At 40.0% G+C, this 22,881-nt stretch overlaps 1 protein-coding gene across 2 annotated transcripts in view; it reads right to left on the minus strand.

Annotated features, from left to right (window-relative positions):
* The window catches only part of MYOZ2 (myozenin 2), a 33,407-nt gene that overhangs the window by 9,837 nt on the left and 689 nt on the right, over nt 1-22,881 (minus strand). For both annotated transcript variants that reach the window (XM_056116939.1, XM_056116941.1), the window contains 3 exons: nt 22,764-22,852; nt 8,390-8,559; nt 1,472-1,601 (listed from right to left, as the gene is read on the minus strand). In XM_056116939.1, the coding sequence (XP_055972914.1) occupies nt 1,472-1,601; nt 8,390-8,559; nt 22,764-22,839 (376 nt within the window). In that variant the 5' untranslated portion in view covers nt 22,840-22,852. The remainder of the gene's footprint in view (nt 1-1,471; nt 1,602-8,389; nt 8,560-22,763; nt 22,853-22,881) is intronic.

A 22,881-nucleotide genomic window follows, 5' to 3' on the forward strand; every position in this document is an offset into this window, starting at 1 on the left:
CCATTACACCAGCTTTTTTCAGGCCTTGCCCACTTTTTGATGGACTTTATAAAAACTCTCATACTAATTCTTCTGCTCTCTACCTTTCTCTCTGGGACCCCCCCCATTGGTGTCCAACTGACCTTTGACATTTGATTGTGGGGGGAGGGGACAGGAGTGGAGAGTGATGGGAGTAAGGTGGTGCTGAGGCAGGGAACCTGGGCCTGACATATTCAAGGCATGTTGCTCAACTGCTGACCACATTCCCAGACCCTAGTAGTGAGTTTTTGAACTAGAACACTTGAGTACGTGACAGAATTTCCTTCCTCAAGATGCTATCTTGGCACCTAGGACCAACATCTATATTCAACTCTACATACATGTTCTAGTCTCATCTCATCTCTTCTCACATTTTGTGCCCCAGAACTCTGGATCTATTTGTTGTACACCCTTGTGCTTCCTTACTTGGTCCATTTATCCCTGTGCTTAGATTTCTCTCCCTAATTCTTCTCACCTACGCTGTCTAATTTCAGGCTTTGGTTTGGGATGAGGTCTATGGTGAAGCTTTCCTGTCTTCCCTATAAAAGCATAGTTCCTTGGTATTCACAGGTCTGTCATCACAAATACCACATTTTATTTCCTAATTCTTGCCTAATGTTGATCAGAAAGCAATCATGTAGAAACAGAATGTTTTAATTTTATATTTTAAAAAGTTCCTCAAAATCTCAACACCTGAATACAATGATTTTATTTTTGTGTTTTTTCTCAGTCTTTCTTCACTGTAAACATAACTTTCAGCATTATGTAACTCCTGCATATATGTAACTTTGTATTGTATTTTTAACCCAGCTTCTTTTCTTTAACTTTTATTTTTTTATTTCTTAGTTTTTGGCCACACCCAATGATACTCAGGGGTTACTCCTGACTCTGCACAACCATATGGGATGCTGGAGATCCAACCTGGGTTGGTGACACGTAAGGCAAGTGCCTTACCTGTTGCGCTATCTCTCTGGTTCCTAACCTATTTTCTTTGAAATAGTTTGTAAAGTTTCTAGGTCATGTTCACAATAATTAAAGGGTTTTATAATGATATATTAAACTGAAGAATAACAATTGGTTCACTCTTTTCACATTTGAAAAATATTTCAGGGTCTGGAGAGATAGTAGTGTGGGTATGGCATTTGCTTTGCATGTGGCCAAACAATTGATTGGGGTTTGATTATCAGCATCCCATATGGTCTCCTGAGATTGCCAGGAGTGATCCCTGAATGCAGAGCCATGAGTGAGTCCTAAGCACAGCTCAGTGTGGTCCCAAACCCATGCTATATATATATATATATATATATATATATATATACACATATTTATACATATGTATATATATAATGAGAAAAGTTGTGTTATTTTAGCACCATTTACTGCGAGATCCAAATGGTGTGAATCAGCCTTAAAGTGCACAACACTTTATTCACAACGTAAGAGGATTCATTACCTGGTGCAATGCTGTCTGGATTTGGGGGGCTTCGTGGGTCTGGGGTGTTGGGAGGAGTGAATGGAGCCTGCTGTGAACCCCCCTCCAGGGTGCTGCCATCCAGTTTTCCATTCTGCATTGCAAGATTGTGCTGTATTTGATCAAAAGCAAAATCTGCTTTAAAATATAAAATGTTAGGCATGCTAATAGAAGATATCATCTGTACAAGACTCCATCTGTATTCAGCACTTAAACATATCCCTGCTTCACTGCTTCCTGGAACCTCATCATTTACCTGGTTTTATAATTGAGTCATTGAATGAAATATTCCTGTTGTCTATCTAAAATATTTTATACCGGCAATACAATAAATAATAAATAATAGAGTCTTACGTGCATCAGACAATGAGGGCTTTGTATAAGTTATTTAATTTACTCTTACACTATTCTAGCAATGCATATCTATTTAATTTGGGGGAGCACACCCAAAAGTCCTCAGGGTTTAGTCTTGGCTCTGTATGCAAAGATCATTCCTGGCATCCTTAGGTGACTGATCATATAGGGTGCCAGGGATAGAGCCCAGCTCAGCTGTGTACAAGGCAAGCGCTCTCCCTAATCACCATACTATCACTTTGGCCCTTTATTTTTTAAGTCTTTACAAATCTAACCATAGACCACAGTAGCCAATAAATTATCTTTTATATAGCTGGCAGTTAATTAGATTCTTTAATATCTTTCTTTAACTTTAAACTGAAGTATATAGCTGTTGTGTAAAGCAAATAAATAAAAACAAAACACTGTCCTCCCGTTGTTCATCAGTTTGCTCAAGTGGGCCCAGTAACGTCTCCATTTTGAGACTTGTTGTTATTGTGTTTGGCATATTGAATATGTCACAGGGAGCTTGCCAGGCTTTGCCAGCTTTAAACGGAAGTATATAGCTGTTGTGTAAAGCAAATGAATAAATAAATAAATTTATGGACCTGTAGCAGAAAGAATTTGAGATTTTGAGAAAGTAAAATGCTTCCAGAGATGTCTTTCTCTTTAAGTTCTAGGAGAACTTGCTTTGTTATGATTGTGGCAATAACATGGCACTTTCAAAACCATCAATTTGCGTTTTAGTAGTGAAAAATGAATATTGTAATAGATAATGTCTACCAAAGTAGCTTTGTATCTTTAATGAAACATTGTTTTAGTAAAACAGTCAGTCCATTTTTCAGATTTGTGAAAAACAATTGAATACCATGGCAAATAACTGATTCTGATCTTATTTTTGACTTTCCTAATGACAAACTATTATATTGCTTTTAGATATAAGTTCTTCTAATAAAATACCAATTTACATTTTAATACTTAAATTTTTTGAACTGTGTAGATAAAAGACTATTTTGCTCTTGTATCCCAATACTTACTTATGTAAAAATTATCATTTCTGGGTCTGAGCTGATAAAATTATGATGGAAAGAGGCCACAGAGGTCTCATTTATTAGGTAAATTCAAGTTCTTGATGACTGGGTTTATGAGTGTATTTTGTTTAATAGGCAGCAACAGAAAAATCTTAAACTTCTGGTGTAATGAGGTATTATGGAATGTATTTAGCACTTTGTTTGGCTTATTTCCCCTACTTTAATTGTTATTGTGATTTATAATACTGTGAATGCACCTTTCTAGTGTTAAGCCCTTTGAATTAGCTATTATCTCGAGTGTTTCACTGCATCGATTATATTCACATTTTTCTTTTTTTTCATTTCTGACCCTATGTTACATTTTTGTTTAAAAAAGAGGAGGATCTTGCTACTTTTCCCCCTTTTATTTCCATATTTTTCCTATATTTCTTATATTTTTTCTATATTTCCAGCTGAATATAAGAAGTTCAGATGTATTCTGTATAAATATCTCTTCTAATTTCCTGACATGTGCTCATAAAGTGAATTTCACCCATACTACAAGCCATTCTATTTACATTAAGACTCATAATAACAATTTTCTTCACAGGCGTTTTCTTAGGGGATTGATGATGAGCAGGAAAAGCAACTCTTTCTAGCTAGCCATTAATTATCAGGAGACACCTGGTACCTCTATCACTGCAAAGTATACAAACAAAGCCTTATAATAACTGGGTAGTGACTTATTTTAGTTATAATATAAGCCTTAAATTACAGTGTTCCATCATGCATGAGTCCCTTCAGGAAAACTCAGAGAGACAAATGAAATGGTGTTACTTTTTCCCCAGTTACTTTACCCTAAACAAAATAAGATGAGAGCAATAACATGACTTATAAACCAAAAAATTATAAACAGATGTCTAATTTCTATTCCATGCTTTCCGTTGACATGTCAATAGAAATAAACTAGTTTTAAAAACATCTGTTCTATCCTTCCCCATACATCCACAGAACAGATGTTTTAGAAATGCTCTGGACTCCCAGTAGTGCATGAAATATAGAAATATGTTCCTTAGTCTATGCCACTTACATAGTAGATCATACCTTGATCATACCTTGATCATACCTTGATCATACCTTCCACATAGTAGAAGGCTTTTTTTTTCCACAGTAGGGTTATTTTTAAACTGAGTAGATTTCATTTGGTTTTATATTAGAATTACTTTTCTCCCTCAATATTATTTAAAATTTTGAGGTATTTTTTAAAAAAGTCTATAATAGTTATTAAGGACACATGTTTCTTTCGAGAGATATAAATAGTGGATTTTTTTGGCTGTACAGCCTTCAGTAGCAGTTAATAGAAGAGAATTCTAGTTATCATGGATAATATCTATTGAATTTCCCCCCTTAGATCCTTATTTTCTTCATTCATTTCTGTTTCCATCCATTTTCATTTGAATAAGAGAAGTGGATAGCGGCTAGGAAGTGGAGGAGTGATTGGGGGGCATGCTTGCTGTGTCCCCAACCTGGGTTCCATAGGCCCTGGCACTGCTGCTCCAAGAAGCACGGCGTTCTCAGGCCCTTGCACTGAATTACCAGCTCTGTTGGCTGAGAATTGCCAGTGGGGTACTGGGACTTCTGTGCAACATTTGGTAGCCTGTCCCCATCCCGAAACCAAAAACAAACCAAGAACAAAACAAAAAATAAACAAAAACAAAAAACTGGCAGCAAAAAAGGTAACTTGAAAAAGATAGGAATGAGGCCTTCCCCATTGTCCTGTGTGTCATACAAATGTACCTTCGCTTGAAGATTACACCTTTCCTGCTTGTGGTTGTTATGTCAGAGGAGGCATGTTTGACTTGACTTTGCAAGTTTCTCTTTAGCGTGAGCTTGAACTGTGCTTATTTTTTCCTACTTTTTAAAGAATACTTAATTTGGGAACAGACAGCACTGAGTAGCAGGAGTTGGCTTATTTGGCCATCAAACAATCTCATAATTATGGTAAAATAAAATGTATGATGTATGAATACAAGTTAAATCATTATTTTGATCATACCTGTAGCTCAAGGGAAGCGGAGCATCTCATTGCAGAAAATGTAGTCAATAATTTAGTATGACATAAGTCATAGAGATGATTCAAGAAGGAGGCAGAAATAAAATAGCTGTGCTCTCTTTCAATGTAATTTTATCGCTCCATCTCCAGACAATAGCTACATTTACTTATCTTTGAGCTGTCAGTATAATATCTAAGAGACAGTAGGCATTTAATAAATATTTATCAAAGTATAAATAAATGAATGAAAATAGACCTTAACTTAATCTTATTTTTTAAAAATACTGCTGCCGTGTTAACAATGCTTGCCCTAATTTGTAATCCAGTACCTTTAGAAAGCAGAACTATTGCAAGATCTCCAGACTGAGATTCATTATCTTCCTCAATGCTTTTCCGTATAAGTCATTTTGAGACATTTAGGTGAGAGAGCATAGACCCACAATGCTGGAGATTACTTTAGAGAACATTTGAGTACATACCTTTATTTTCTAAATGAGTAAAGAGGTTTAGAAACAGCAAAGATATTTTAAAGTTAACTCCAAATCCTACAGCTTGTGAGAGAGCCAAAGGCAAACCCTGATCTCCTAGTTGCCAGGCCAAAGCTTCCTTTAATTACAGTAAAATTGATGTTGGTGCCAAGACCTCTAGAATTCTGAGAGCTGGCTTCCAGTCTTCTCTTTTATGGAGTTGCTGAAGTAAAATCAATGCACTTCTTTGATTACAGCTTTCCTCATTTCCAAAGAAGGAAGAGTACATTTCATCAGACGTTGGACTATGTTATGTAAGGCAGTGGCACACGCCCTCATTGCATACGTGTTCTGAATTATTTCTCAGCATTTACTTGTTTATTCAGTTTTTCTGCTCAGGTCTTCTTTTTAATTATTATTCATTTAACCCCCCCCCCCAAAAGATACTTATATATTTTATGTATAGCCAGCAAAGCGATGCAAGATTATTCTCAATAATTTGAAATACTTGTGATGAGAGAAGATGTTACATTCTATTTTTTTGGGAGGGAGGGTGAGACAGGAAGGGGGTTGGGCTCGTACCAGGAAGTCTCAGGGATTACTCTTGGCTCTGTGCTCAAGGATCACTCTAGTGGAGCTAAGGAAACTCTATGTGGTACTAGGGATTGAACCCACATGGAAGGCAAGTGCCTTGCCTGCTGCACTATCTGGCCCCATAGTCTCTTTTTGTATTTTTTTAGGGGAGGGCTCCCAAAGAGTGCTCAGAGGGCCCAGGGGCCCATGCCAGAGAAACTCCTGGGAATCTATTGGGCCAGTGTTTGATTCTAGGGCCTGAAAATGCATTGCTGCTCAGCCTTGTTTCATTCTTAAAGATGTTTTAAAATTTTATTTACTTAGTTTTTGCAGTGCCAGGATCAAACCAGGGGCCTCACACATGCATGCAAGTGTTTTTTACTGAGCCGTTCCCTGGCCCTGCAATGCATTTCAATCTCCCTGTGCCTTCCTCCAGAAGCACGGTGAAAAAATTACTCTGAAAGATGTAAAGGTCAGTTATGAAAACCTCCATTAAAATTTGGTCAGACGTCTAGACTTCTAGATAACTTTTCAAAGGATGCCTTAAGCCACCTTATTTCATATTAGTCTGTAAAGCTGCTTCCCTGTGGTTGCTATGGAAAGAATATGATTATATAATCATACTGTCAGAGGGGATAAAGATGATTTTAGGCTCATACTGTTTTAGCCACAGACTCTTTTGATAAGAGGATACTGGGCACCATTATAGAGTAACATTACATTACAGTTATTCATGATTTCAAGTAGAAATTCTTCCTTCAAAAATGGAAAGACAGAGCTATGGAGGTGGTACAGGAATTGATCCTGGCTTCATCCCAGCTTCACTAGCATCCCAAGCACCTGTAGATGTGGCCGCAGTGACCTCCTGAGCTTTACCAGGTGTGGCCCTGGTGGTCTCCAACCTGCAGGACCTGACTAGCCCTACATCCTGGGAACCTCCTGTTGAGCTGCCAACCTGTTTGGCCAAGAATCCCTGGGAATGGCCCTGCACCCCCCAGTGCTGTTTGAGAGGCCATTCCCTGATGCCGTTTATTCAAAAAGTGAAGATAGTTGAATAAAATTGTATGTCTGATGATTTCATGATTTAACTAGCTTCAATTTATCGATGTTGGATGGTCATTACTGAGACATAAAAGAAAGACTAAATTAGATATCTTTCAACATTATTAATCAGAAAGATAATGAGGACAATAGAAATGTTGGGAATAGATAAATCTGTAGTGTCTGTGGTTGTAGATATTCTATAACATGTTTTTATTTACAGGTTTGGGAATTTGGGGACACACCCATAGGTTCTCAGAGCTTACTCCTGACTCTGTGCTTGGGGATCACATCTGGCAGTGAGTGGGGGACCATGTGGAGTGAACTGGAGTCAATCACAAGCCAGGAAAGCAATGTACTCTCTGTACTATCTCTCTAGCCACTCTATGTTTTAATAATTAGAGCAAGGGAGCTCAGTGGAATCAACCTGGCTAAAAAGAGTAGAGCTATGCATTCAGAACAACTTGTTAGCAATGGCATCTGGTCAGTTTTCAGGCTTCAGTTGGAAAGGAAACATCTAAATTTTTCATAGCTGTAGGAAGAAACCTCCAGCAAACAAAACACATTTATTAAAGTCCCCAAGGTTTCAAGTTTGGAGCCATTATAATATCCCTTTTCGACTCCATGCCTGGTATTTTATTTTTAGAGCCACTTCCCAGTGTGAGTTGTTTTGCTCCTGTAAACTTCTTCCTCTGCAATCTCTCTGAGTGAATGTGACCGAATGAACCACTGTGGCAGGGGGAGAGCACAGACCCAGCAAGCCGCAGAGTGAGCTCCCAGCACTCCCTGGGTACCACTGTGTGTGGCCTCTATCAATGAAACAAAAATGAAAAATAAATGAATGGCATACAAATTCAATACAGAACAGGTAGTTGAACTGGTTAATTTGTCTACTAACTTGAGGGGAATTGTTGCTCAAAAAAAATTGCCTGATTTTTAACAACACAAAGATTTTGTTGTTTATAAGTTACAGAGTGCCCTATGCTATGTATAGAAAGTGCAGCAAGCCAGCTATATCAATCCCACACACATTTCAGTGCTGGGATGTACTCAGAACCTCAAAATGCTTACTCTTTGTGCCGTGCTCTGGTCTTTGGAAACATTTCCGTTTCAAACATTTAACAAGTGGTGATAAGATTATGGAGACTTTTAATACCACCACTTTCCACCCCCCTCCCTCTTCCCAGCAGAACAGACCAGTTTTTCCACACTCTAGGGGCTGACAACAGCTCATGGAACTCAAAAGTTACTCATATCATTCACAGTGCTTCTTTCGTTTATACACCTCAATTATTCATTATCACAAAAGAAATTCTAACAGAATCAACAAGGAAACGTAGAGTCTTTGTTGGGGAATCTAACAGTAAGACACATCTGGAAATGCTGCTGCCACTCAAGTGCCACCAGGTAGGTGTCTACTTACATTCATTTGCATTTTGGATTCATACTGGAAGTTTTCGAATGTGTACTTGTCAGACCTTCTTTGTCGCATCTTAAATAATCTGGCCCCACGGTTACTGAGATGGGATAACTCTTCCAACATTATGTCTCTGGGGACGCTGACCTTTTTGCCGAGGTTCATGCCATCTACACCTGCAAAACAAAATTCATGCACCTGAAAATACCAAAGGAAGCAGTGTTTTTTTTTTAATACCTTTCGCTAAATCCCGTAATTTAGGGCCTGCTCAATATGCGTGCGGTGATCAAGGTCCAGTGTTATTTACTTGTACTGCTTTTAGTTGAGTTCTGACTCCACTGCTTTCTAACTGTAGGATCATCAATGTATTCTCTATTTTATTCTAAACCTCAGTTTTCTGATCTCTAAAGTGGAGCTGATACTAACTATAGTACCCACTACATAGCCATATGTGAGGGTGACATAAAATGTGTCATATAAAGTAATTGGCTTGTACATGGCATGTAGAAAGAGTGTATAAACACTGCAGAGATTTCTTGCTGCTGTGAACTGGTGTTATATGCACAGCAAGAAAATCTGGGTCTCTTAAGATTCTTCTGACTGAGCTAATATTCCTTCAGGATGTGGCAAATCAATACCAATAATTAGACTTTTTGAGATGTTTGGGGGGAAAAATACCAACAGAATTACATGTCAATATTTTTCACCTTTTTTGGAAAAAGAAAATAATTTTATTTTCATAATTGATGGCACATGAAGAGGTACCGGAATGATTGTAAAAATTATAATACCAAGATTTCTGCTTCTAGAAAGATAATCTATATAACTTCTCACTGTATGTCCACTAAGTATAATTAAAAGGCCTAAGAGTTATGTATGAAATAAACATAAGAGACACTGAAAAAAAAAAGAGACACTGAAAGGTGTGGTGTTGAAGGAAGACCAGCCAGGGAACTCAGGAAGGAACTAAGGAGTTACATATCAAAAATTCTCTGAATCTTTCTTCATTATTTTGGCCTCATTTTGCTCAGACCTAGAGCTAAAGATGCAAACAATCCAGAAACTCCAACAGGCGCAAACAAGGGCTCCAACAAAACCAGTTCTCACTAGCCCAAACTAGGACACCCTGTACCTTTGGGCATTGGTTTCTTTTACTCAGTGGAAAACTCTGCAGATTTACCTATGTGTGCTGTCTTAATAGTTCATCAACTTAGATTGCAGAATACCAAGGAATGGATGGAAGATCGTGCCTTGAACATTTACGTGTTGCAGTATATCTGGGTTGTTTCTATATAGTTCCATGAATATGGCATTTTAAAATAAGTAAAAACAGAGAGAGAAGTGGAGATGTGTTAATGAGTGGCATATATCTCTTAACTGTCTGTATCCATGGTAATATATTCTGGTTGTGGACAGGACTATAGTTTTGCAAGATGCTAACCGTTTGGTGGAAACTGAACAAGGGCTGCAAGGTAGTTCTGTATTGTTTCTTACAGGGGATGTGAACTACAACCATTTCAAAAAGTGAAAGTTTAATGAAATGCTACCAAGCCATTAGAAGACGTGGATGAGCCTTCAGTGCCCATTGCTAAAAATTCAGTCTGTAAAGGCATCAGTGGTACAATTCTAAATATGGCATTCGAGACAAGATGTAAAGATTAAAAAAAAACCCTACAAGACAGTAGAAAGAGTAGTGGTTTCCAGGGACTTGGGGGATAGGGTGGGAGAGATGTAGAGGTAGAGACATGATTTTTAGGGCAGTGAGACCATTCTGAATGACACTGGGAGAGCGGAAGCATTTTTCAGAACTCACAGAAGGAGCACCATGAAAAGTGAACTCTAGTATAAAGTAGGGACTTTAGTCCTCCCTAACAATGTCTTTTATGGATCACACAATCAAGGTGTGCAAATATGGATTTACCAACCATGATAAGTATGCCACACAAGTGCAAACTGTTAGTGACTAGGAGAAGTGTGCTGGAAGGAGAAGGGGTATATGGGAATACTCCACCCTTCCTGCTCACTTTTTCTCTAAGCCTCAAACTTCCCTGAAAGTGATCATTTAGAAAATTAATTGCAATATTTAATAATCCTTCCTAAAATAATTGAAAGGAGCTTTGTTTGACAGTCGAGTGCGGGGGGGGGGGGGGGGGGTGGAGAAATGCCTCCAGAAATGGCAATGTCTGTGCAAGAGGAATCAGAGGCCTGAAGCAGACTGGATGGGATTTTCAGGCCAGATCTGCCGAGATCTCTGGGCATTTATCTACCTTTGTTTATTTTGCAAGTGTTTATAGTTTCTGCTACTGGATGTTTGGAACAGGAAAGGAGGAGCTGAGTTATTTTTCAGTGTGTCTCTGAATACATTCCTCAGCATACTAGACAGTGTCATAGGGTGGGATATTTCAACTTTTTGATGCTGGAATCAAAATAGCAAGTTCCGTTTCAATCACAAAGGATAGAAGCAGCACAGAATTTTGTGAGTGATAATTTGTTGCAGTTCTAGGGCTTGGGCAAATCCTTCTTTGAATGTTCCTTAAAATAGCAATGCAAGCGAAGGGGAAAAGAGAATTAGTAAAATATTAATGTGTAAAGCTGAAATCTACAAAGGTTTATCTTCTACATAGACCTATTCTCTGTTATGTGATTATGTTACAAACAATATTTTAAAACATTTTGGTTTTCCCTAAAAAATCTATTTAAAGGAACTGTTTGAGGAAATAAGAAATGTCCCCCCAAAGCAATCACTAGAAAATGCATAAAAAGGTGCCAGAGGAATCATGCATAAAACAATAGTGGTTTAAAGTCTCTGCCTGGAGCACTCTTTACAATAGCCAGAATCTGGAAAAAACCTGAGTGCCTCAGAACAGATGACTGGTTAAAGAAACTTTGGTACTTTACACAATAGAGTACTATGTAGCTGTTAGAAAAGATGAAGTCATGAAATTTACATACAAGTGGTACTACATGGAAAGTATCATGTTACGCAAAATGAGTCAGAAAGAGCGGGATAGACACAGAAAGATTGCATTCATCTGGGGAACATAAAGTAACAAAATGGGAGAATAACACCCAGGAGTGGCTGAGATTAGTACCAGGAATTTTGCTCCATGACTTGGAGGCCAGTCACACATGCTAGGGGAAAAGGAAGCTCAGATAAAGAAGAGAGCACCAAATAAAGGGTGTTGTGAGGATCCTCCCAGGGTGGGAGAAGCATGCTGAAAGTAGACTATAGACCAAACATGATTGCCACCCAATGCCTCTCTTGCAAAACACAGGACCCAAAAGAAGAGAGAGAGAACAAGGGGGAATGCCCTGCCACAGTGGCAGGATAGGATGGGGGGGACGGGGGGTGGGAGGGATGCTGGGGCCCATGGTGGTGGAGGATGGGCATTGGTGGAGGGATGGGTACTTGATCATTGTATAACTGAAACCCAAGCACAAAAATTTGTGGGTCTATAACTGTACCTCATGGTGTTTCACTAATAAAAAAATAAAATAAAAAATAATGTCTCTGCCTAGTAAACATGTGGTCATGACCTTAAATCGTAAGTGTCCTACATGAGTAGGGCACCATCCTGGAATCCCTGCGGTCTGCGATCCCCAGGACCATAGGAAATTTCTGGCTGTATTACCAGCACCATAGACTGGGGCATGGCCTGCAGTGAGCAACACAACTAAAGAGATGCACAAATGCTGTGGCCCAGAAGTGCTATCTTTGGAGAACTTCTGTGTGAGACTGCAGGTGAGCTACTCATCTGGAGCCTGGGAGAGTCCCAGCACGCATGTGTGCAAGACCACAGCAGAAAAAAAGTGCAAACCTCAGTGAGTACCACAGCCAGGAGTGTAAGCACCGAACCTTGATGTGTGACCTGTGTGAGCACAGAGTCAGGTCTGTGCATACTGTTCCGTGGTCAGCATAGCACCTGTAGCCTGAACAACAGTGATGATGAGAAGGGGGACTAACAATAATAATAACAATGGCAATGCTGACAGGGTCATCTTAGGTATGTTTCTGTTTGGGGGCCACACCCCAAGGTGCTCAGGGCTTGCTACTAACTCTGTGCTCAAGAATCACTCCTGGTGGGGCTGGAGGAATCATATGTGGAATGTGGGTCACCACATGCAAAGCCACCTTACCCACAGTTCTATTCCCATGGTTTTTTTTTTGCTTTTTGCTTTTTAGGGTCACACCTAGCTATGCACAGTGGTTACTCCTGGCTTTGCACTCAGGAATTACTCCTGACAGTGCTTGGGGGGACCATATGGGATGCTGAGAATTGAACCTGGTCGCCTGCGTGCAAGGCAAACGCCCTACCCACTGTACTATCGGTCTAGCTCCCGACATTTTTGTTTTAGCCTTCTTTGTAGTAACACAATGTTTATCCTTGCCATTAATACTTAAAAATATTTTATATTGTCCCTTAGACCTCAACCTAACACCATGCACAAAAGTCAGATCAAAATGGATTAAAGATCTCAACATTAGGCCAAAATCCATAAGATACATTGAAGACAAGGTTGGCAAAACCCTCCACGATATTGAGGCTAATGGTATCTTCAAAAACGACACTCCACTGACCAACCAAGTAGAAACAGAGATAAACAAATGGGACTATCTTAAATTAAGAAGCTTCTGCACCTCAAAAAATACAGTGACCAAAATACAAAGACAATCTACAGAATGGAAAATGATATTTACCCAATACCTATCCAACAAGGGATTGATATCAAGGATATACAAAGCACTGGTTGAACTCCACAAGAAGAAAACATCTAACCCTATCAAAAAAATGTGGTGATGAAATCAACAGAAACTTTCCCAAAGAAGAAATCTGAATGGCTAAAAGGCACATGAGAAAATGCTCTACATCACTAATCATCAGGGAGATGCAGATAAAAACAACAATGAGATATCATTTCACACCACAGAGACTGACCCATATCCAGAAGAACAAAAACAACCAGTGTTGGCGTGGATGTGGTGAGAAAGGGACCCTCCTTTACTGTTGGTGGGAATGCCGACTTGTTCAGCCCTTTTGGAAAACAGTGTGGATGATTCTCAAAAAATTAGAAATTGAGCTCCCGTTTGACCCAGCAATACCATTCCTGGGAATATAATCCGGAAAGGCAAAAAGGAACAGCCAAAATGACATCTGCACTTCTATGTTCATTGCTGCACTGTTCAGAGTAGCTAAAATCTGGAAAAAACCTGAGTGCCCGAGAACAGATGACTGGTTAAAGAAACTTTGGTACATCCACACAGTGGAGTACTATGCAGCTGTTAGAAAAGATGAAGTCATGAAATTTACATACAAGTGGTACTACATGGAAAGTATCATGCTAAGTGAAATGAGTCAGAAAGAGAGGGACAGACATAGAAAGATTGCATTCATCTGGGGTACATAAAGTAACAAAATAAGAGAGTAACACCCAAGAATAGTTGAAATAAGTACCAGGAGGTTCACTCCATGGCTTGGAGGCCAGCTGCACATGCTGGGGAAAAAGGCAGCTCAGATAGAGAAGGAAGCACCATATAAAGGGTGTTGGGAGCATCCTCCCAGGATGGGAGATGCATGCTGAAAGTAGACTATAGACCAAACATGATTTCTACTCAATGCCTTTTTTGCAAACCACAGCACCCAAAAGGAGAGAGAGAATAAAAGGGAATACCCTGCCACAGAGGCAGGGTGAGATGGTGGGGATAGGAGGTGGGAGGGATACTAGGATCAGTGGTGGTGGAGAATGGGCACTGGTGGAGAGATGGGTACTCGATAATTGTATAACTGAAACCCAAGCACAAAAATTTGAAGTCTACAACTGTACCTCATGGTGTTTCACTAATAAAAATTTTTAAAAAATTTTATATAAGCCCAACGGGGATGTAACTTTTCTCTTCCCACTCATTTCTGTTACCAATCTGAATCAGAGCCAAATCAAAACAGAGGTGCTAGAAAAAGGAATAGCATGTTATTATATGAACTTCCGTAATCCCTAAATTTCAAGATTTATCATAAATTTAATTGTGGGGCATCAAAACAAGAATTGGAGCAAACATTCCTGTCTCATTTTTCTTGCTAATGGGGTCCCAACCTTAGCTAACACCACCAGTTTTCCTGAAATAAGGACGTGACTTAAGTGGATTCCTCTCCTCTGACCCCTAACGTTCACAATAGCCTTCTGGTGTGTGTTTGACAGGAATTAATCACTTCTGTGATTGATTCAAGAACAGGTATGTGACCCAGAGACTACCAGGACTTTGCAAATGTCAAGTGAATGATGCTTTTTTTGTCCTGCGGTAGGTAAACACGAAAGTATATTGTCCAGGAAATTGTAGTCAAGTGGCAAGCAGAAAGCCAGAGAGATGGCACCAACCTCGGGGGAATGAGAGCAAGGACAGAGGCAGGCAGACACGTGCCCTTGCTAGTATATTTGAGCTGATGAAGCCAAACCAGGCCACCTCTGAACTTTTTGTTTGTATCAGCCTGTAAGTTCTCTTATTGCTTAAGCTAGTTGATTGCTATTTTCCTGTTATTTTCAGTGAAAAGCGTGGTGATGGACTTATTTTTTTCAGATCATTGTCTCATTGATGCAAGCCTCAAAAGCACATTATTAAAATTGGTACCCCAAGGAAGAGCATGGAACTCTAGCCTTGAAACCCAGAAGAGGAAAAAGAAGAGGAGAGCGAAGAAAGCTGAAATACGGAAAATGGTATACCTCAGGTACAGACAGCAAGGGGCTAGTCTGAATACTTGGCATATGAGAGAGAAACCCAGGCTTGAGCTCTGGCAGCAAATGGTCTTCTAAGCCCCACTAGAAGTGACCCTCAAGTGCCATGCTGGGAGTTAACCCTGACTACCTATGGGTGTGGATGAAAAAACAAAATAAAAGGAAGTGAGAAGCAGATTATATTTCACTGCATTATTGTCTCATACTGGTATTACTGCTTTTTCAGTATATCAGCACATTAAAGAATGTGTGAATCATATTTCTAGACACACTTCCAACTGATGTCATTAATAGTGACATTTACTATTAAATGAAATGTCAAACTCAAAAGAATTTGTAAAGAGTAATCTATTTTGCTAGGTAGATTTTGAGGCATTTGGGGCCACACTTAACAGTGCTTAGGGACTACTCTTGGCTCTGTCTGTGCTCAGGGAATCAATCACTCAATGCCCGTTCTTGGAAGGGACTGACCCCAGACCTCCTGCATGCCAAGAACGGAATTCAGGTCCTTGAGTCATTGCTCTGGTTTCAGTAGTTATTCTTTATTACTCCATAATAAATAAAAATAGCTGTAAATTTAAAAATTTTTGTCCAATGTCAAACCAATATTTCTACCCAAAGGGCTGGGAAGATAATATACAGGAGTAAGGTGATTGCTTTGCACTGTGCTGATGCCAGTTTGATATTCATTCCCACATCCGTTCATCCGTTATCCCGAAAACCACCACGAGTGATGGATGAATACCACCAGGGGCGGTCGCAAAACAAAACAGATGAGCAAACAAAAAAATTTTTACCAGAAGTATCCACGATTTGCCAGAAATAGGAAACAACTGCTACCAGTATACTTCCCCAGTTATGGCTGCAAATATTGCAGCATAAAATTAAGATTTAACATCTTACATTCAAATGTTTAAATATTTTGATGTTTGAGTAGGCTTTCCTTCTATGGAGACAAATGACTGTGATTCTTAGAAACCAAGTGTGAACTCACATTTCCTCAGAAGGAAAATCAGTAAACTTTGAAAATGTGATTTATTCTATTCTTGTTATTTTTTTCATTTATTTAATAGGAGTTACTTCCAACTCAGGTCCAGTGGTAATTGGGCCACACCCGGAAGTGCTAGGCTGAGGGGTGTCATGCAGTACCAGCACATTAAAGAATGCGCAAATCATATTTCTAGGCACACTTTCCAACTGATGTCATTAAATAGTGATTTGTTTCCATTTACTCAAAAGAATTTGTAAAGAGTAATCTATTTTGCTATGTAGATTTTGGGACATTTGGGCCCAAACTTAGCAGTGCTTAGGGACTAAGTACCAGGGATAAAACTCGGGCCTTGCACATGCCAGATACAAACTCAGCCAATTTGAGTGATTATCTCATCCCTAATTCCGTTGTCAATCCTCACTTCAGTGCAACTATGTGCAGACACTGGACTTAACTCCCCCTCCCCCAATTTATTTCAAAAACGGATATCCTGAAACTAAGTCAACAAAGATTTATGCAAGCAGCATAGGTCATTCTGTGCATATTTAGTGAGATCACTGAATTTTCATCAGTTTTGAAGTTACTCACTTGCACATAATCGTAGCAAGACAAAAGAACTTGTAAAACAGTTGCCCTGGGGGATGAAGAGATAACACAAGGGTGAAGATGTTTGCCTTGCACACCTGTTGCATGCCTGCATTGCATATAATTCCCTGAGGATGATCAGGAGTGACCCCTGTCTGAGCACTGGGTGTGGCCTGAATCCCCTCATCTTTACCTTTCCCCAAACAAGTTGTTGCTTCATGGGTCCCAGGCAAATCTAATTCTGGTGAAATGGGAAGAAGTCCAGAAGTGAGCAGTGAGCAGGCTGAGGCTGATTTCCCTTAGGGTGGTCTAATCTGTATACTCACAAGCCTGGTTGAGGCAAAGAGATTTTCCCTCCCTCCCCTTGCACTGGATTCTCCATTGTATATAGAAAATTGGCCTAGTCAGATTGAATAATGGGTCTTAAAATATGTATGACTGAATAATGTACCAGTAGATAAAAGATCACAGTTCACACACTATTCCCCCCTCCCCAACTTAGAACTGATACAAAGTTTATTAAGACTGTTCTCTAGCTTTAAAGGTTGATTTTGAAATCCCACTGGGAACTTTTTCCTATTTCGTATCTCTCTCCCTTGAATTGGGTTCTAGGATTATTTTGTGAGGTTTTCCAAAAATGTTCTCCTAATTAAAATATTGTCATTTAATAGTTGTGTGACTCTATAAGAATTTAAGAAATGAGAGTACATCAATGCATTAAGTGGTATAAAGTTAAACTCATGAATACAGAATCATCTACTACATGATGTATGCCTAGGCACACAGGAGTACAAAAATGCAACAGAGGACAATATCATGTAAACTGGTACAATCGGAATTTAACATCAAAATCTTAAACTTGGGTCTAAGCTGGAGTTTACCCTCGTCTCTCCTAGTGAGCCTTATCTGAAGTTTTAAATCTATACATGCTGGGGCCAAAGAGATATGACAGTGGGTAAGGTGCTTGCCCTGCACAAAGCTGACTTAAATTCTTGTCAACGTGATCCCTGAGCACAGAGCCAGGAGTAAGGCCTGAGAATCTTTGAGTGTGAATCCTCTCCCCCCCCCAAAAAAAAGAAAGTAAAAAATCAAAACTCTATGATTGCTCAGAAAATCTGTGAATTCACAAGGTATTATTATACAAAAAATATATATATTTTGACATATGCTGGGAATCAAATCCAGGGTCTTACATTGTCAATTGCCTCGAGCAGGCCCCAATAATGTCTCTTTCGTCCTAGCCCTGAGATTTTAAAGAGTGCCATATTCAAGGCTCTTTCAGGGTTAGGAGAATGAGATCCATTATTGTTACTGGTATTTGGCATATTGGGTATGCCACAGGGAGTTTGCCAGACTCTGCCGTGTGGGCAGGTTACATTCGGTAGCTGGCCAGGTTGTCCAAAGTAAGACAGAGATAATGAGATGTCGCACGGCCGCAAATGTGGCTGTGCACTTCCGGGAGCTAGGTTTTATAGTCTCTGGGTATTGTCTTGGCCGTTGATGGAATTACACGGTGCCAGGGGGTCAGGTGGTGGGTGTGACCCCTGCCTACTGGAAGATGCAGGATCTGGGTGGAGAATGCTCAGCCCTGATCCGAGCAGGCTTGAAGATCTCAGCCCCGTGACCCGCATGCCTTTGTTCCTCTGCTGATACCTTCATGCGTGTGGAGAGTGGTCTCAGCATGGTTGTGGCTGGTTCCAGAGGTCTTTGGCTGCTGGAGCTCTGCTCGGGGTGGGGAGGGAAACTCAACCCGCCCCCCTCCAAGGGGCCCTGGCGAGGACAAAGGAATGTGGGTCCTGGGGCTGAGATCTCCAAGCCTGCTTGGATTGGGGCTGAGCATCCTCCACCCAGATCCTCCATCTTCCAGTAGGCAGGGGTCACACCCACCACCCGACCCCCCTGGCACCGTGTAATCCCATCAATGGCCAAGACCCAGAGACTATAAAACCCAGGGTTTTACATATCCAAGATAAATTCTATCACTGAGTCCTGGGCCACATACACTAACATTTTGTATTGGGGAAGGAGGTATTTGGTCAAACCTGGTGGTGTTCAGGACTTATTCCTGGCTCTATACTCAGGGATCACTCCTGGTGGGCTCAGGGAATTACATGGAGTGCCAAAGATTGAACCTGGGCCGGCTACATGCTAGGCAAATACCTTACCCACGTATTATAGCTGTAGCCCATAAACTAATTTTTAAATACAGTGTGCTTTATCTTGGACTCCTTGACAAGGCTAATGTGAAAACAAATAAATATGTACTTTAAAACATTAGAATACATCAGAATAATTTTTTTCTTCCTCCACATTTCACATTTGATTGATGATATTTACTTAATTGTCTTTGGGCTATATGTGGCAGTGCTTTGGAGCTACGACTGGCTCTGTGCTTAATGATCTCTCCTGGCTGTGCTTGGGGAATCATGCGGTACTAGTAATTGAGCCCGTGCCTCCTGCATGCAAAGCATGTACTCAGCCCATTGAACTCTGGCTCGGGGTCCTGCATCTATTTCATTTAATTCCTGGTGTCCTAATTTTGATCTTAATGGCACAATTAGTTACAACATAAGATAGAGGCTCTACAGGAAAAGTCAAAGTCCTTCACATAACTTTCTATCTGGTGAGATATTCCCCACTCTGCTTTTCAGAGTGCCCTGGCAATTTATGTCAATATTACCCTAGCCTTTGCTAGGTGGTGAAACTCAAATACACTGCAGTTTGACACGTGGTGCCTATAGTTCTGTGAATAAGAAGTATGGCATTTTAGATTCTGAAATATCAGCAAATCCACCCTCTCACCGGTACCCTATCTGTGATAACATTCTTAGGGCCTGGGCTTCCTCTTTGCAAGAGCTCAAAGCTAAACACCCAGCTAAATTCTGTCCAGTCCTCTTTGGTGTTTTGGGAAGATTCATTTACCTGAGAGGGGGAAGGGTAAACAAGCAAACACATCACAGAACAAAAGCCCAAGCAGAGTCAAGGTGAGACATTCCAATACCTGGGTGCCCAAGAATTGGGCTTTTGTGCATGTGCATTGTGCATATGTTTGCTTGTTTACCCTTCCCCCTCTCATGTAAACGAATGATTTGCTTCATTCCAATGCACTTAAAAATATTTACAACATCCAAGAAGTAGAAACAAAAAAATAAGTTTTACCCTCCCTATTAATGGAGCTCTTTCTTTGAACCGGCCTTAGTACCTGCACTTACTCGGGACCAGACCATCAGACTTCCGGTCTGTTTGTTTAATGGAATTTTCATCCCAATTGCTTTCCCCGTCATTTCTGGATGTAATCCAATTGCGTTAGCCTGCTCCTCCTTGTTCTTTTCTTATAGCCTCCACCCCTACCCCACTGGCTCTTTATCAAAAGCTTTTTCCTCTCCTTCTCAGATTCCTTTCCCCCATCTTTCTTCAGTATTCAAATCTCAAATGAGTTCCCCAGAAAGGGAAGAAATGAGAAAGGAACATGATTAACAATAGAGAATGTGGAGCGGTAGCCAGCACAGTGTGGATGAGCATTGGAATTACTGAACGTCACTAATAGTAGAAGGTAAGTACAGAGGTTCTAATACAAGAGGTTGTCACAATGATACACAAGACTGCTAATACCAACAGCGCAATCATTTTTGATATTGATGATAGATGAAGATGAAGATCAATCAGAAAGTGACACTGAACTTAAGGCATACCTTTTTAGTAATGATTGCTTGGAAGTATAGCATATTTGCTCCTGGTAGCTAACTGAAATACCAAATCATAATGAAGGTATAATGAAAAATAACTTGGAGCATAGTTAGTGGAGGCTTGCTTCACCTAGATATTTATTCACTGCATCCACTTACGTATATTAGTCTATGTGGGCAGAATTTCTTAGTAATTCGGGGTCATTGCTCTTTCAGTTAAAATGAGTGTTCTAAGGTAAAACTCTTGCCCTTTTGATGATTATATTTTCCTACTGAGTCATTCTCAAAGGCTCACCAGCTGGAATCTCACCCCAACTCACTGCACCCTCTCCCACCCCGCTAGCAAGAGTTGGACTAAATTCCAGGGTCTGGTTTAGATACTAGTTCAGTCAGCCACTGATCCTATCGTCTACTCCTCCAGGCTCAATGCTTCTAAAAGTGATAAAAAAAGGGAATTCAAATAAATTAAAAATCCTTTTTCACAAGGGGAGGAGGTAGAAGTAGGGCTTTGAAATTGTTCTTTTCTTTTCCATTTTTTTGAAGGACAATTTAATCCGAATATCATTTATTTTGCTTACCATTGAGATTATGGCAGCTGTCTACTTTATGTCAAATGACCTAGGTTTTTAAAAGTATGTAGGATTATTCTGCCACAGAAGTTTCTCTGTGCTCTATGTCTTATATCTGCAGGCTTAGGGGAAAGAAACAGATTCTTCTCTAGATCCATTTTCAAATAAAAAGTTCCCTATGAGATGTCTGAGGAAATTAGAAAAGGAAAATATCGAGGCTGTTTCATGAAGTACAGAGCTATTTTATCTGGGATGAGTTAAGAAAGAGTCTGTAATTGTTCCTGTGTTATCTGAAATACTCGACCTCCAAACAAGGACAAGGCATGTGACTGCACTTAGGGGGGCTGGAAATCTCCCCATGACCTGGGAGGCAGGTCTCCAGTGGGTCTGATGGGTCCGGAACTACCAGGGATGAGAGAGGTTGTGAGAGGTTCCCTCCCTCTCTTGCAGTAGAATTTCTTTTGATTTTGCTTCATTCCAATGCATTTAAAACTATTTATAACATCCAAGAAGTAGAAAAAAGAAAAAAGTCTTACCCTTGAAAGTCTATCAGGTTAACACAACAGAATCAAACACACAATTGACACTGGGAAATATTGAGCAGAATATTGATCTGTGATTGTCATTTACTGAGAAAAATGGTAAACTTATTCCAGGTAGAACTTGAAGACAAAGATTAGAGTTTCAAACTAAACTCTATCAGTGTGTTGGTCTGACTAAATAGGCCAGTTTCAAGCAAGCTACCCAAAGCAGGAAACCAAGATACATAAAAAGTCTGAGAAGCATGACTTTTCAAATTTTGATTAGGTATCAATTCAGTTCTGATGATGTAGGTTTATTGACATGTGATCCTGAGCTAGTGCGGCATCAAAGTAAAACATAGGCACCCTGTTGGAGCTTGTATGGGGACTTTGGATGACAGAAAATGAAAAATAAACACTTGGCAACAGGGTCTTAGAATATGATTACTTTGCCTGGGGGTGGAAGGGGGACATTGAAAGCAAACTCTGGTTCCTTTTCAACTTGCTTTAAGAAAGGTGAAATTTGAAAATGTGTTTAACTCCTATTCCTGGCTGCTTGCACCAGGATTCAGACCTCTACAGCTAGATATCGTCCAGGTGAAAGGTTACATTCCTTATTAGTGGAGAACTAAGGGGACATCCTGAAAAGCCTACGAACATATGGAATGTCTTGGCAACATTTGAAAGGATCTGGGAGACTCAACTTATTTACTCTCAAGATTGGTGCATTTCACTCCTGAGCAATGTTGAATTTTCTTCAGGACAGTAACAAAACAACGTTGAAAGCGTTGCTTTCTAGAGGTTTTTGTGAGAAATTTTAGAGTTAAAGGTGCTTGGCATGAATATGAATTCCAATTAAGTAATAGTTTCCTCCAGAAGAGAAAGGGGTAACACAGTCTATTTTGAATGCTCTATGGTAATAAAAGGTAAAAAAGAAAATCAAGATAGATTATATGGGATGGACAATGGAAACAAGATGATATGAAATCTGGTCAAAAAAATAATGGAGGGTGACTATTAACTTATAACATGAAACGTGAAAGGCAAGCCAGGCAGAATGTACATCAGCTGTCAGATTGCTTCATTCCTTTAGAGCAGTTGTTACTCTGGAAATAGCTTCCAAATGAGAAAGGATGACTAAAACAGATTAGTTACCATAGGCGCTTCTACGCCTCCGAGGGCTCCAGGGCTGTTAGGACAGAACAGCAAGAACGCAAAACAAATTCTAGAATATGAAAGAGCGGGCAGGGTCTCTGTTAGTCCTAAGTTATGCTCATGCCATGCAGGGTATTTTCTTGGTACCATTTCCATGGATCTCCCTCATGATCGCTGATGCTTGCTGCTTTCTCTGCTTCACCATGCTATTATGTGAGAGCATGACTCCTCGTTCCCTGTTCAAAACAAAGGAACGTTATTGAGG

Source organism: Sorex fumeus, unplaced genomic scaffold (genome assembly GCF_029834395.1).
Source record: "Sorex fumeus unplaced genomic scaffold, SorFum_2.1 ptg000033l, whole genome shotgun sequence".
NCBI lineage: Eukaryota > Metazoa > Chordata > Mammalia > Eulipotyphla > Soricidae > Sorex > Sorex fumeus.